The sequence below is a fragment of the Pan paniscus genome, chromosome X, assembly GCF_029289425.2.
Source record: "Pan paniscus chromosome X, NHGRI_mPanPan1-v2.0_pri, whole genome shotgun sequence".
NCBI lineage: Eukaryota > Metazoa > Chordata > Mammalia > Primates > Hominidae > Pan > Pan paniscus.
Window position 1 is genome coordinate 54,092,128 of NC_073272.2, and position 14,300 is coordinate 54,106,427.

At 45.3% G+C, this 14,300-nt stretch overlaps 1 protein-coding gene and 1 pseudogene across 4 annotated transcripts in view; both read right to left on the reverse strand.

Moving 5' to 3' along the window:
* Positions 1-14,300, reverse strand: part of LOC100977365 (protein SSX2) — a 41,381-nt gene that overhangs the window by 16,144 nt on the left and 10,937 nt on the right. For 2 of the 4 annotated variants that reach the window (XM_055106395.2, XM_034949648.3), the window contains exon 7: positions 13,354-13,705. In XM_055106395.2, coding sequence (XP_054962370.1) covers positions 13,605-13,705 — 101 coding nt within the window. In that variant the 3' untranslated portion in view covers positions 13,354-13,604. Of the gene's footprint in view, positions 1-12,501; positions 13,138-13,353; positions 13,706-14,300 lie in introns of those variants that run through there. The other 2 variants (XM_055106394.2, XM_057301065.2) reach the window with 2 other exon arrangements.
* On the reverse strand, positions 1,444-3,287 carry LOC117977562 (protein S100-A11-like; annotated as a pseudogene).

Below are 14,300 nucleotides of genomic sequence, written 5' to 3' on the forward strand. Positions count from 1 at the left end.
TAAGGGGATAAGAGTCTCACTATGATATGAAGACTTATTCTGATATCTTGGGAAAAGCTGTCTACAATGTGGAATCGTCAACTTCTCATCCTGATTTGTCGTTCGAATGTCTCTGGTTATGGCATTCGACAGTTTGGTGAACTTTTTGTGTGGTCCATACATCAGACACGAGACTTGTTCCTTAAAATTTATGCAGTTTGGATGGGTGCAGTGGTTCATGCCTGTAATCCTAGCACTTTGGGAGGCTGAGGTGGGCAGATCACGAGGTCAGGAGATAGAGACCATCCTGGGTAACTCGGTGAAACCCCGCCTCTACTAAAAATACAAAAAATTAGCCGGGGATGTTGTCACGTGCCTGTAGTCCCAGCTACTCGAGAGGTTTGGGCAGGAGAATCGCTTGAACCCGGGAAGCGGAGGTTGCAGTGAGCCGAGATCTCACCACTGCACTCCAGCCTTGGCAACAGTGTGAGACTCCGTCTCAAAAAAAAAAAAAATTATGCAGTTTTTATCTTAGAGTATTTGTAAACCAAAAATAGCATCCTAAGCACCCCCACCCTTAACCATCTGAATGGACGTCCTCCTCAGCCAGAGCTCTTTTAAAATTAACCTGGGAGACTGTTTTAGGCCATGACAGGACTTGTGGGTCAGACATGCCTCATTATATCTCTCTGGCATCAATATGAACACAGACTTAAATCTCATAAGAAACATGTTACAACCTAGTCTCTCTGAAGTCTAGTACCTGAAGGCTTCCTCTGCAAATAAGAACTTGGGTCACCACAATCCTTTATCTCAACCCAGGCATTCCTTTCTGTTGATCCTAGGCATGTTTGTTTGTTTGTTTTTGTTTTGAGACAGAGTCTAGATCTGTTGCCCAGGCTGGAGTATAATGGTGCATTCTCTGCCAACTGTAACCTCTGCCACCCGGATTCAAGCAATTCTCCTGTCTCAGTCTACCCAGTAGTTGGGGTTACAGGCACCCGCCATCACATCCAGCTATTTTTTTTGTATTTTTAGTAGAGACGGGGTTTCACCATGTTGGCCAGGCTGGTCTCCATCTCCTCACCTCAGGTGATTCATCTGCCTCAGCCTCCCAAAGTGCTGGGATTATAGGCATGAGCCACTAGGCCTGGCCGATCCTAGGTTTTTAGAAAACCCAGCCAATTGTCAACTAGAAAATTTTTTAATCTACCTGTAAGCTGGAAGCCCCTGCTTCGAGTTGTCCTGCCTTTCTGGACCAAACCAATGTATTTCTTAAAAGTATGTGACTGAGTCTCCATAAAATCTGTAAAACCAAGCTGCACCCCAACCTCCTTGGGCAACTCAGGACCTCCTGAGGCTGTGTCATGGGCCATGGTCGCTCCTATTTGGCTCAGAATAAGTCTCTTCAAGTGTTTTCCAGAGTTTGACTCTTTTCATCAGCAGGCTTCAGGAACAGAGCAATTTCTGTTTTTAGTAATTTTATGGGAAAAAGTTGGATCTAGTCTAGTCTGTATGTAGATAACAAGAACTCGGCCAGGCGCAGTGGCTCAGGCCTGTATTCCCACCACTTTGGGAGGCCGAGGCGGGCGGATCACGCGGTCAAGAGATTGAGACCATCCTGGCCAACATGGTGAAACACCGTCTCTACTGAAAATACAAAAATTAACCGGGCGTGGTGGCATGCACCTGTAGTCCCAGCTACTCGGGAGGCTGAGGCAGGAGAATCGCTTGAACGCGGGAGGCAGAGGTTGCAGTGAGCCGAGATCCCGCCACTGCACTCCAGCCTGGTGACAGAGCGAGACTCTGTCTCAAAAACAACAACAACAACACAAAAAGAAAAAAAAAAGAAAAAAAAACACAAGAACTCGAAAAAATGCAGAGAGCTACAATCTAATAACTGGTCTATTAGAGCTTTTCTTTAGCAACATAATTTTTCTCTATACATTGATCACTTAGGAATCTCAGATTTAAAAACCTCTTGAGCATAGAAAGTCAAACCAAGGCCGACTTTAGATTTCACCTACCTTCTTAAGGTTCCTGGGCCTGACAGAAAGTGACCGTTTTTATTCACCCACTCTAAAGCTAAAAACACTTGAAGTCAGGCATTCCATGCATTTTGATGAAAGCCTTGGTAATATAACCAATTTCTTTTTCTTTTTGAGACAGAGTCTTGCTCTGTCACCCAGACTGGTGAGATCTCAGCTCGCTGCAGCCTCCACCTCCTGGGTTCAAGCAATTCTCCTGCTTCAGCCTCCTGAGTAGCTAGGATTACACATGTACACCACCATGCCCTACTACATTTTTTCTTTATAATTTTTAGTAGAGATGTGGTTTCCCCATGTTGGCCAGGCTGGTCTCAAACTCCTGACCTCAGGTGATCCACCCACCTCAGACTCCCAAAGTGCTGGGATTACAGGTGTGAGTCACCATGCCCGGCCTTATAACCAATGTTTTTAATTGTATCTGTCTATAAAGAGAGAGCAGATTTTTTTGTGTGTGTTTAGAAAAAAGGTGGGTCAGGTGCAATGGCTCACACCTAAAATCCCAGAGCTTTGGGAGGCCACTTGAGCCCAGAAGTTCAAGATCAACCTGGGCAACATAACTAGACCCCCATTGCTAAAAAAAAAAAAAAAAAAAAAAAAGAAAAAGAAAAAAAAAGGAAAGATAGATGGAAAAGAGAAAAGAAGTATGGTTTTATAACTACCTGCAGGTAGGGCCTGCATGAGGTGGTGGGTGTACTTGAGAGAAGAGAAGAGGAACGGAGGAGAGGAGAGGGGAGGGGAGGAAAGGGGGGGAGAAGGGCGAGGGGAGGGGGAGGAAGGGGACAGGGGAGGGGGAGCGGTGGAGCGGCACGGAGGAGGGAATGGTTTTATTACTACCTGCAGGCAGGGCCTGCATGAGGTGGTGGGTGTGCTGGGCCCAGGGTACGTGTGGGCTGTGAGGAGATGGTGATGGTGAGGCTGGAAGGAAAGGGGGTGGCTTGGAAACCAGGCCCAGGGGATCCTCAGATCCGCTTCTTGGAATGGGCAGCCTTGAGAAAAGAGTCATGGTAAGCCACAGTCATGCCATCCATCAGATGCAGACATTCTTGGAAATCTAGCTGCCCATCACTAGTGAGGTCCAGTTTCTTCATCATGTGGTCAAAGACACTGGGGGCCTCTGGTTCTTCATGAAGGCATCCAGTTCTGTATTCATGAAGCTTGGGAACTCCATCTTGGAGTGAGTGCTATCGTAACCATCCTTTCCAGCCTATTTCTGGAAAATAGCAATCAGGGACTCTCTGTAGGGCTGGAGACTTTTGCCATGTTGGAGTTGAATGAGGCACCAAGAGCAGGTTATTACTGGACCTGTGTAAATAACCATATTGCCATAGGAATATTTACAAATAGTTTTCAAATTCTGGAGGAATTGAGTAGTAAGAAAAAGCAAACATTTCCATCTCAGTTTACAAAAGTATACTTCACAAAATTATTATAAACTATAGATAGTTTAACAGAGAAAATTTTCTCTTTTTTTTTTCATTTTTTTGAGAAAGGATTGTGCCCCGTCGCCCAGGCTGGAGTGCAGTGGTGCAAACACGGCTCCCTGCAACCTCTGCATCCCGACTCAAGTGATCCTCCCACCTCGGCCTTGCAAGTAGCTGGGACCACAGGTGCGTGCCACCATGCCCAGCTAATCTTCTTATTTTTGTTTTTGTTTTTGTAGAGACAGGGTTTTGCCATGTTGCCCAATCGGGTCTGGAACTCCTGGGCTCAAGCAATCCTCCTGCCTTGGCTTCCAAAGTGAGCCACCACATCCCACCAGAAAATTTTCTTAAATGTGGAAAACAAAACATTTAGGTAAAAAACAAGTAAAGTTTTATTTTCTTAATTTCTTTCAGAAACCGGGTCTCCTATATTTCCCAGGTTGGTCTTGAACTCCTGCACTCAAGGGATCCTCCTGTTCCAGCCTCCAAAAGTGCTGGGATCAGAGGTGTGAGCCACTGCACCCAGCCCAAGAATAAATAAAGTTTTAAATAAAGGTCACAAAAACATTATTGGTTATTTAGCCTCATATAATTAATGTTTGTTCTGCTTGATCTTGATAATCAGTTGCATGAACCCATCAGTTTTCGTTAGAGTTTTCAAAAATAATTCATTTAGTTCATTGATCTGGAAGTTATTACAAATCTATATTCAACAGTACTTGTTAAAATATTTTTTATGAATCTGATTCTGGATGCCTTTAGAGAAGAATCAGCACTGTAGATGATAAAGCTTAGAATAGTAACGATTAAAATCCGATGAAAGTTCAATAATTGACAAGGAAATTCAGTTATTTCTATTATAGAGAGAATCTTAAGATAACAACCAGAATCATGACTAACAGCATCACACCAGGACCATCAGACCTCTGTAAATTTTATATGATCTTCTGAACATTAACATCAATAATATATCTATATAAATGTAAACACCAATTAGTATTTTTTATTATCTGACATTGTTTTTCATATAATGTGACATATCAAATAAGCCTAATGAGAGACACATTCTTTGAGGCTCTCCAGGGGCCTCACTGGTAAATCTCAAAGTCAATTTTAGGTTAAAAAGACTTAAATTAGAATTTGATTAGTTTGTTCAACAGCAATAGATAAATTAAAAAAGAATTGCATTTTGGGGAAGTTTGTCAAAGATGTTAAAAGGCTCAAAACACTTGTGCAAAACAGGATCACGGGTCACTGTGAAATAATAGTCACTCATTTAACCAGAGTGATAGTCCACAGACTTCAAAAGCAATACAGAAAGTTACATGGACTTAAAAACTTACCCTTTCAAAGCTCAGTTTTCCTAAGCAAGAAGAAACCTAATTAGTAGGCCGGGCGTGTTGGCTCACGCCTGGAATCCCAGCACCTTGGGAGGCCGAGGCGGACAGATCACTTGAGGCCAGGAGTTCAAGACCAGGCTGAGCGACATGGCAAAACCCCTTTTCTACTAAAAGGACAAAATATTAGCTGGGTGTCGTGGCCCACGCCTGTGGTCCCAGCTACAGGAGGCAAAAGAATTGCTTGAACCCGGGAGACAAAGGTTGCAGTGAGCCAAGATCCCACCCATTGCATTCCAGCCTGGGCGACAGAGAGAGACTCCATCTCAAAACAAAACCCTAGGATCAACAGAAAGGAATGCCTGGGTTAAGATAAAGGATTGTGGAGACCCAAGTTCTTATTTGCAGAGGAAGCCTTCAGGTACTAGGCTTCAGAGAGACTAGGTTGTAACATGTTTCTTATTAGACTGAAAGTCTGTGTTGATGTTGATGCCAGAGAGGTATAATGAGGCATGCCTGACCCCCACTTCCTGTCATGGCCTGAAACCATCTCTCAGGTTGAATTTTAAAAGAGCCCTGGCTGAGGAAGAAGTCCATTCAAATGGTTGCGGGTTGGCGGGGGATAGGATTTTATTTTTGATCTACAAGTTCTGTAAGATAAAAGTGCATACATTTTAAGGAACAAGTCTGCTGCCTGATGTATGGACCACACAAAAAGTTCACCAAACTGTCCAATGCCATAACCGGAGACATTCGAATGACAAATCAGGATGAGAAGCTGACGTTTCCACACTATAGACAGCTTTTCCCAAGACGTCAGAATAAGTCTTCATATCGTAATGAGACTCTTACCCCCTGAATGTCTACATTTTTCACTTGACAGAACCCGACGCCCAAATCCTTTACCTCACCTAGTGGTCCCTTTAGAGTTGGCACTCTGCTTTAATTCGACCCAGTCCTCAAATGCTACTCAAAGACTGCAAGAGGTCTCATTCAATTCCCCCATAGCTTTTTGATTTGTTTAGCTGGTGGCCCTTAGGCTTGGGATCTTGGTTCAAAACCATTACACAAACTAAATTTATTATACTATTGCTAATTATAGCTGGGTGTGGTGGCTCACGCCTGTAATCCCAGCACTTTGGGATGCCAAAGAGGGGGGATCATTTGAGGTCAGGAGTTCGAGACCAGCCTGGCCAACATGGTGAAACCCCATCTCTACTGAAAAGACAAAAATAAGCCAGTCATGTTGGTGGGCACCTGTAATCCCAGCTACTGGGGAGGCTGAGGCAGGAGAATAGCTTGAACCCGGGAGATGTAGGTTACAGTGAGCCGGGATCACGCCACTGCACTTCAGCCTGGGCGACAGAGCAAGAATCCATTGCAATAAAATAAAATAAAGTAAAATAATAAAATAAATAAAATAAAATAAACAATTGCTAATTATTTTAGAATTATGATCTTTGAGCTCCATACTTGTTGCCTAATATTTGTTAAGCCAGTTCTCCCAAGAAAATAATGTTAGCCCAGTGCATCAAGATGATTGCTAATATAGATGGCACTAACAAGATGGAACTTGATGCTGAACTCCAGGCAAACCTGCCTGAAATTTTTTTTCCTTCTGTCCTCTTTGTTGCTCAAATATGGCCCATGTCCCTGATCTAGACTCCCTTACCTTTCCCTTGACATGGGATAAAGACAACCGGCACAGGTCCATCCTGGCAAGGAGTGACAATGAAGCCTCACTTTAAGATGGCTGATTGGTGAGGTTTTGAAAGAAAGATGTTGATCAAAAGAGGGAATGTGAAAGCTGATTGTGCGAATGAACCAGCTTCTCCAGGGCCAATGAGCCTCATTTCAAAACGATATGTAACATTTTTCTTTCTAATAAAGCTTCCAACTTCTGTTTGCTCGTTGGACATACTGAAGACCACCCTAGTCTGTGTGTATGCCCTGAATTGCAATTTTGTGATTCCCAAATACAGCATTTGATTTAGGGATTTGTCTCTATAATTTATTTTGACTTTGACACAGTTAACCAGTATGATGTGCTTAAAGGTTGCCCCACCCCCTGACAGGGTGAGTATTATACTGAATTTAAAAATTCTTTCTAGGCAGGGCATGGTGGCTCACATCTGTCATCCTAACACTTTGGGAAGCCGAGGTGGGTGGATCACCTAGGGTGAGGAGTTGAAGACCAGCCTGGCTAAAATGGTGAAATCCCATCTCTAAAAAAATACCAAATTAGCTGGGCGTGGTGGCACATGCCTGTAATCCCAGCTACTCGGGAGGCTGAGGCGGGAGAATCACTTGAACTTAGGAGACAGAGGTTACAGTGAGCCGACATCGCACCATTGCACTCCAGCCTGGGCAACAAGAGCGAAACTCCATCCCGAAAAAAAAATCATTCTATTACAATCTTGATAATTGCTTTGCTTTGCATCTTACTATGGATTTGTTGGATATCTAGGTGGCTGTAAACTACACAGGGAAAGATAGAAACAGCAGTGGAGATAATTAGAAAATTGTAGTGTTCCTATAAAACAATTAACAAAAGGGGGAAATTGTAAGGGTAACTAAACATAAAACTGAATTTTTCCTGTTGCCAAGAGGGAAGAAGAAACCTGTCTCCATTTCACTTTCCTTAGAGCATTTCCTTGAGAAAATTTGTATTTGTAAATTCTTCCTTTGATCTGTAAGCCTCTGGCCATCCTAGAACCCAGGAATGTCTTGAACTTGAACTCCAGGCCTCAAGTGATCCTCCAGCCTCAGCCTCCCAAAGTGTTGGTCTTACAGGCGTGAGCCACCACGCCCTGCCCCCGAAATGTCTTTCTTCAGGGCCTTGGAGCCATCTCTTCGAAATGTGAACATTGAGGAAGATGATGTCCTTGTCTCCCTGTCACCAGGGGAGTTTAGCCTAGATGCCTTGCTCTAAGCTGTAAGCAGCTGGTTGTCGTAGAGACATGAGTTTTATTTTTCCTTCAGATAAAGGCAATTAACTAACACAGATGGGTACTCCGGTTACCTGATGAACTTAGGACTTGCCTGGGAGCATTTAGTGTTCACCCTTGGCTGCTGCCATACAGCCAGGCCAATTACCTACATATCTGGACTTTCTGATTTCTGCTACCACTTTTTATTGTTTGTTTGTTTTGCTTTTTTTTTTTTTTTTTTTTGAGGCGGAGTCGCCCTCTGTTGCCCAGGCTGGAGTGCAGTGGTGTGATCTCAGCTCATTGAAACCTCTGCCTCCCAGATTCAAGCGATTCTCCTACCTCATCCTCCCGAGTAGCTGGGATTACAGGCGCGTACCACCATGCCCAACTAATTGCTGTTATTTTTAGTAGAGACGGGGTTTCTCCATTCTGGCCAGGCTGATCTCCAACTCCTGACCTCATGATCCGCCTGCCTTGGCCTCCCAAAGTGCTGGGATTACAGGTGTGAGCCACCACGCCTGGCCTCTGCTACCACTTTTGGATTGTATGAAACACTACACTTCCAAGTGTGGGATCTGGCTTCCCAGACAGCTGCCAAAGGGGCGGGTGATGCAATCTAGAAGTGTAGGGGAGTTCGTGCCTGTGGGATATCTACTGCCTGTGAAGTGAATTTTCTTTTTATTTCTTTTTCTTTTTTATTTAGAGACAGAGTCTCTGTCGCCCGGGCTGGAGTGCAGTGGCCCGATCTCGGCTCACTGCAATCTCTGCCTCCTGAGTTTATGTAATCCTCCCTCCTCAGCTGCCCTGGTAGCTGGCACTACAGGCATGCAACACCAGTGCCTGGCTAATTTTTTCATTTGTGTGTTTAGTAGACAAGGGGGTTCACCATCTTGGCCAGGCTGGTCTCACACTCCTGACCTCAGGTGTTCCACCTGCCTCAGTCTCCCAAAGTGCTGGGATTACAGGCGTGAGCCACCGTACCCGGCCTGTCACATTTATTTTGGAGAATAAAACAGGTTGAGTCTTGTGCCAAAATGCAGGGGAAGCTGCACCCAGACAGGTAACAAAATATTATATACAATCATAGATAGGTTTACTACATACCAATAATAACCATTTAGAAAACCAAATTGAGAAAAATTACACTTTCATAGTGACAAAAGTACATAAAATATCTAAAACCAGATGATTGGAGCAAGATGGCAGACAGATCCCGTGCCCCACTCAACATTCCATTGAACTGAGAAGAAAATGTTTTCAAGGGTCAACTCTTAACAGTAGAGGAAAATAAGAAAACGTGTCAGTGGTCCGCCAGAAATATTGAGGCATTCCTGGGAGATAGAGTAGATGGGATCAGACTGATAGAGAAACCCGAGGAGACAAGACCACAGCTCAAATCACTGTAGTAAAGAGATGCTGTTTGCTTTTTGAGACAGACTTACTCTGTGAGACAGACTTACTCTGTTGCCCAGGCTGGAGTGCAGTGGCGTGATCTCGGCTCACTGCACCCTCCGTCTCTCAGGTTCAAGGGATTCTCCCGCCTCACTCCCCGCAGTAATTGGAATTTACAGAGGCCTGCCGCCACTACCGGCTAATTTTTGTATTTTTAGTAGAGACGGGGGTTTCACCCTGTTGGCCAGGCTGGTCTCAAACTCCTGACCTCAAGTGATCTGCCTGCCTCGGCTTCCCAAAGTGCTGATATTACAGAGTGGGTCACCGCGCCCGCCCAGGAGATTCTCTTTGTAACAAAGCCTCTGAAAATCTCCAAACCCTGAATCAAAAAAAACACGGAGCTGGGAAGGGCCTTAGGATAATCACATCATGTAGGTTAATTTAAAAGTTCATTAGAGGAACCAACCCAAATGTCCAACAATGATAGACTGGATTAAGAAAATGTGGCACATATACACCATGGAATACTATGCAGCCATCAAAAACGATGAGTTCACGTCCTTTGTAGGGACATGGATGAAGCTGGAAACCATCATTCTCAGCAAACTATCGCAAGGACAAAAAACCAAACACCACATGTTGTCACTCATAGGCGGGAATTGAACAATGAGAACACATGGACACAGGAAGGGGAACGTCACACACCGGGGCCTGTTGTGGGGTGGGGGGAGGGGGGAGGGATAGCATTAGGAGATATACCTCATGGTAAATGACGAGTTAATGGGTGCAGCACACCAACATGGCACATGTATACATATGTAACAAACCTGCACGTTGGGCACATGTACCCTAAAACTTAAAGTATAATGAAAATAAAAAGTTCATTAGAAACATCTGAATCAGCCAGATTCCCCTCCAACACCACAGACAGATTGGCTGGCAGTAGCCACTTTTGCCTCTAAGATGAAACTCTGATAATTGTTCATTAAAGAAAGTGAAGGCCTGGCGAGGTGGCTCACACTTGTCATCCCAGCACTTTGGGAGGCTGAGGCAGGAGGATTGCCTGAGGCCAGGGGATCCAGACCAGCCTGGGCAACATAGTGGATGCCGTCTCTACAAAAAAATACAAAAACTAGCTGGGTGTGGTGGCGTGTGCCTGTAGTTCCAGCTAGATCAGAAGCTGAAGTGGGAGAATCCCTTGAGCCTGGGAGATCCAGGCTGCAGTGAGCTGTACTTGCATCACTGCACTCCAGACTCAGCAACAGACTGCGATACTGTCTCAAAAAAAAAAAAACAGACAAACAAACAAAAAAACAAAAACAAAAACAAAAAACCACGAAAAAGTAATGTATCAGGACTTGGTGTAACTTCAGCCCTTTACAGTAATAATCGAGGAGAGAAACACATTTGTGGAGAAGGGACCATGTTCACTCTTTATCTATCCATGATAGACAGATAGTCCGGAGCTTTATATACCCATGTAACCTAAGGAAAAATGTTCCCTGTCATAACTCACAATCTCCCTGCCACACTACGTTGCACCTGTCTTGTGGGCTGGGGGACCCAACTTATGGATCCCATTGTCCCAGGGAGAAAGAAAAATCAAATGCTTCGGTATCTCTTTTAGGGTATCCTCTCCTCTATTTGCATGGAGGACATGCCACTCAATATCTAGTAGCCGAATGTTACATTTGTGTAATACAGAACTATATTGGGATAAAATAGAATTTGTTCCCGCTGCCACACTGACCTGGGTGGCAGCCATCTCTTCCTGCACTGCCAGGCAGGGCATGCTCACAGATCTGGGGAACCTCTGTTGCTCCTGGAGCTCCACAATCTCCTTCCAGGCACCCTCTCCCTCTGGTGGCTGTGACAGCCCACATGTGGCTTTGTCTCCCCCGCTTCTTTGCCTGCCCCTCTTCTGCCCACCCTTCGTATCTCTGTCTCCCACTGTCCCTGCTGTGACCACAACTGCCTCTCCCTCCCTGCACTCTCTCTCTCCTAGGGCTCCTTGTCTTCGGTAAATGAACCCACAGCCTTTACATTTTGATTGGGGACAGAGCCCGGGGCTTGTTCAATTCCCCTTCCCTCCACCACACACACCTGTCCTCCTTAAAGTTTCTGAAGTCAGTGAGCTCCAAACTCAGCCCCTCCTGCACCTGCCAGCTGTAGGACCTCTGACAAGACACCTACCATCTCTCTGGGACTCCGTCTCTCATCTATTATATTGGCATAATGATGATAGTGTCCTCCTTCGAAGGCTGGGGAGAACCAGAAGGCCAAGGTGATGGGCCATGCACGGTCAAAACTGCTCCAATCCTGCCTCCACCTGGGGCTGGTGTTTCAAGTCCATTGTGTGTGAATGGAGCTTTGATGTCTTCATTCACACACAGTGGTTTGTTCTAAAATAGACTCCCCTCTGCCCTGCCCTTCCCCACACCTGTTTCCCCTCCACACTGTGCAATGGTACATGTGACAAAGAACTGTCCCATTCCCAAATCATCGTCCCCACCCCAGCCCCCAGGCCCCTGGTTGGTGAGACCCTTGATGGGCAGTCTCATGCTTCTGTCCAGGGGACTTTCGCACCGACTGCTCCCCTGCACGGAGACTAAATGGACTCTTCTATTCCCTGGCCATCACAGGGTCTACAATGCACGCATCTTCCTCATTCCTTCATGTTCCCCAGATGACGATTTCATCTGTGTCTCCTCCCACATACTCCCAAATGGACCGTCCCAGACCTTGAACCCGAAAATCATTCAGAGAGCAAAGGCCAAGATGCCCAAACACCTGCTGAAGAATCCTGCTCCAGGACTGAAGTGTATAGTCTCTATCAAAATAAAAACTGGAGGCCAGGCATGGTGGCTCACTCCTGTAATCCCAGCACTTTAGGAGGCCAAGGTGGGAGGATCGCTTTGGCCCAGGACTTTGAGACCAGCCTGGGTAACAGAGCGAGACTTTCTTGACAAAACCTAAAAAAATTAGTGGATCATGATGGTGCATGCCTGTAGTCACAGCTTCTCTGGAGGCTGAGGACGGAGGATTGCTTGAGCCCAGGAGTTCAAGGCTGCACTGAGCTATGATCATGCCACTGCACTCTAGCCTGGACAGAGCAAGACCACCATCTCTAGAAGAAACAAACAAACAAATAAAACCCAACAACTGGAAACATCCTCCTCTAGAACGGGGGTCAGGAACTCCTGTCTGCCTTGTTCCCTGACGTCGCTCCAGCACCTAGAACAGCGCTCAGCACGAGGATGCACTCATTAGTGTTTTGTTGAATAAATGACTCCTTTGACACAGCAATTCCACTTCTAAGAATCTTTCCTAAAGAAATATGCACACACGTGCACAGAGCTGTGTGCACAATAATGGCACGAGCAAACAACTGGGGAACGTTTGCAAAGGTTTATTAACTGTCAGTGACTGCTACAGGGGAATCGGATGAGGGGAGTACATGCTGACCAGGAAACAGAGTGAGGGGAGCTTGACCAGGACGCATGGCAATGGGAAAAGCAGATGGGAGATGCTTATACTGGTACTTGGTGTGTGTGTGTGTGTGTGTGTGTGTGTGTGTGTGTGTGGTGTGGTGTGTGTGTGTGGTGTGGTTTGTGTGTGTGTGTGTGTAAATGCAGAGGAAAAAATCTGAAATTAAACACTCAGAACTGCCCTCAGTAGTCACATCTGGGGAGAGAGGAGGGTAATGCTGTTCCATGCAGAGGTAACCGACAATACTTGTTTTCTAAGGTAGGTGCATGGATACACAAACCAAAATATGCATTAAGTATGTCTTGCTCATCAATGAAAATGTTAATATCTAACAGAATGACACAGTGTAAGAAAATACAACGTAAACGCTAACATCGTACTCTTGGCACACTAAGAAAAATGACGCTTAACTTTTCACCGTTGTGAACACTTGCTTTCACTTGCTATGCACCTGATGACGAGGGGTCCGCAGCCATGCCCACGTTCGTGAAAGGTCACCACGTTCTGCTTCTCATCATGGGCATGTGTCGTATCCCTGAGGCTGAGGCAAGAAGAGAGAAGGAAATAAGTGGCAGTGAGTTCCCACCACGTGGCAACTCAATCTCAACTCCTCCTGACCTGCAGACCCTGCACACTCCGATTCTGCCCTATCTCAGGACCTGCACACACCTTCCACGGTTCCTCGAAGTGAACCATCTGTTCATGCCACAGTGACTTCCTCACCTGGGTTATGAATTCCTAGGCTAGAGAAAGGTGTGGCCCGCATATCAGGGCTTACCTGGGGTTTGGGACCCCACAGCATCCTGGGTAGGGAGGATCCCTGGATATATACAGGGCAGGGAGTAGAAAGAGCATGGGAAATCTCATCGTTCAGCCTCAATGCTGTACAGTAGAAAATTATAAGAAGGGAATGATTTGGGGAGCAAGTGACAGATGGGATACCAGTCTCATAACAGAATAGCACATCTGCAGTGATGTGGGGGATGAGTGGAAGGTTCTCTTACGGAGTTACTCGTCATCTTCCTCAGGGTCACTGATCTCTTCATAAATCACCAGCTGCTTTCTCTCACGCAGTCTGTGGGTCCAGGCATGTTCCCGCCTTTTGGGTCCTATGATGGAGAATAGTTGGAAAGTGAGGGTTGGGTAGGTTGGAGAGTGTTAGGCTCTGTTTACTCAAAAAAAGGAGATGCCTGCTTCCTCCCAAGTGCCCATGGGCCTTCTTCATCCAGTTTTTCACATTCTCTGGCTTAGAGAGGCTGAGACCTTAGATCCACACCAACATAGGCCAAATGCCAATTAAAGTTTTAGCTTCTGGCTCCTTCCCTTCTCAGGCTTAGATTCCCAACCTCTTCACTTACGGGAACATTCCCCCATACCTCCTTTCATCCAGCACGTATTTGTTAAGGCCACACAGGCGTACCTTGTTTTGTTGCACCTCATGTTCATACTGCTTCGCAGATGCTGCAATTTTTTTTTTAAATTCTCACCAATTTTACACTTTTCCATTATTATTATATCTGCTATAGTGATCTGTGATCGGTGAGCTTTGATATTATTACTGCAATTGTTTTTATTGTTTTTTAGTGTTTTAAAATAATTTTTGTTCTTTATTTTGTGGGTACGCAGTAGGTGTATATTCTTATGGGGTACATGAGATGCTTTGATACAGGCATGCAATGCATGATAATCACATCATGGAAAATA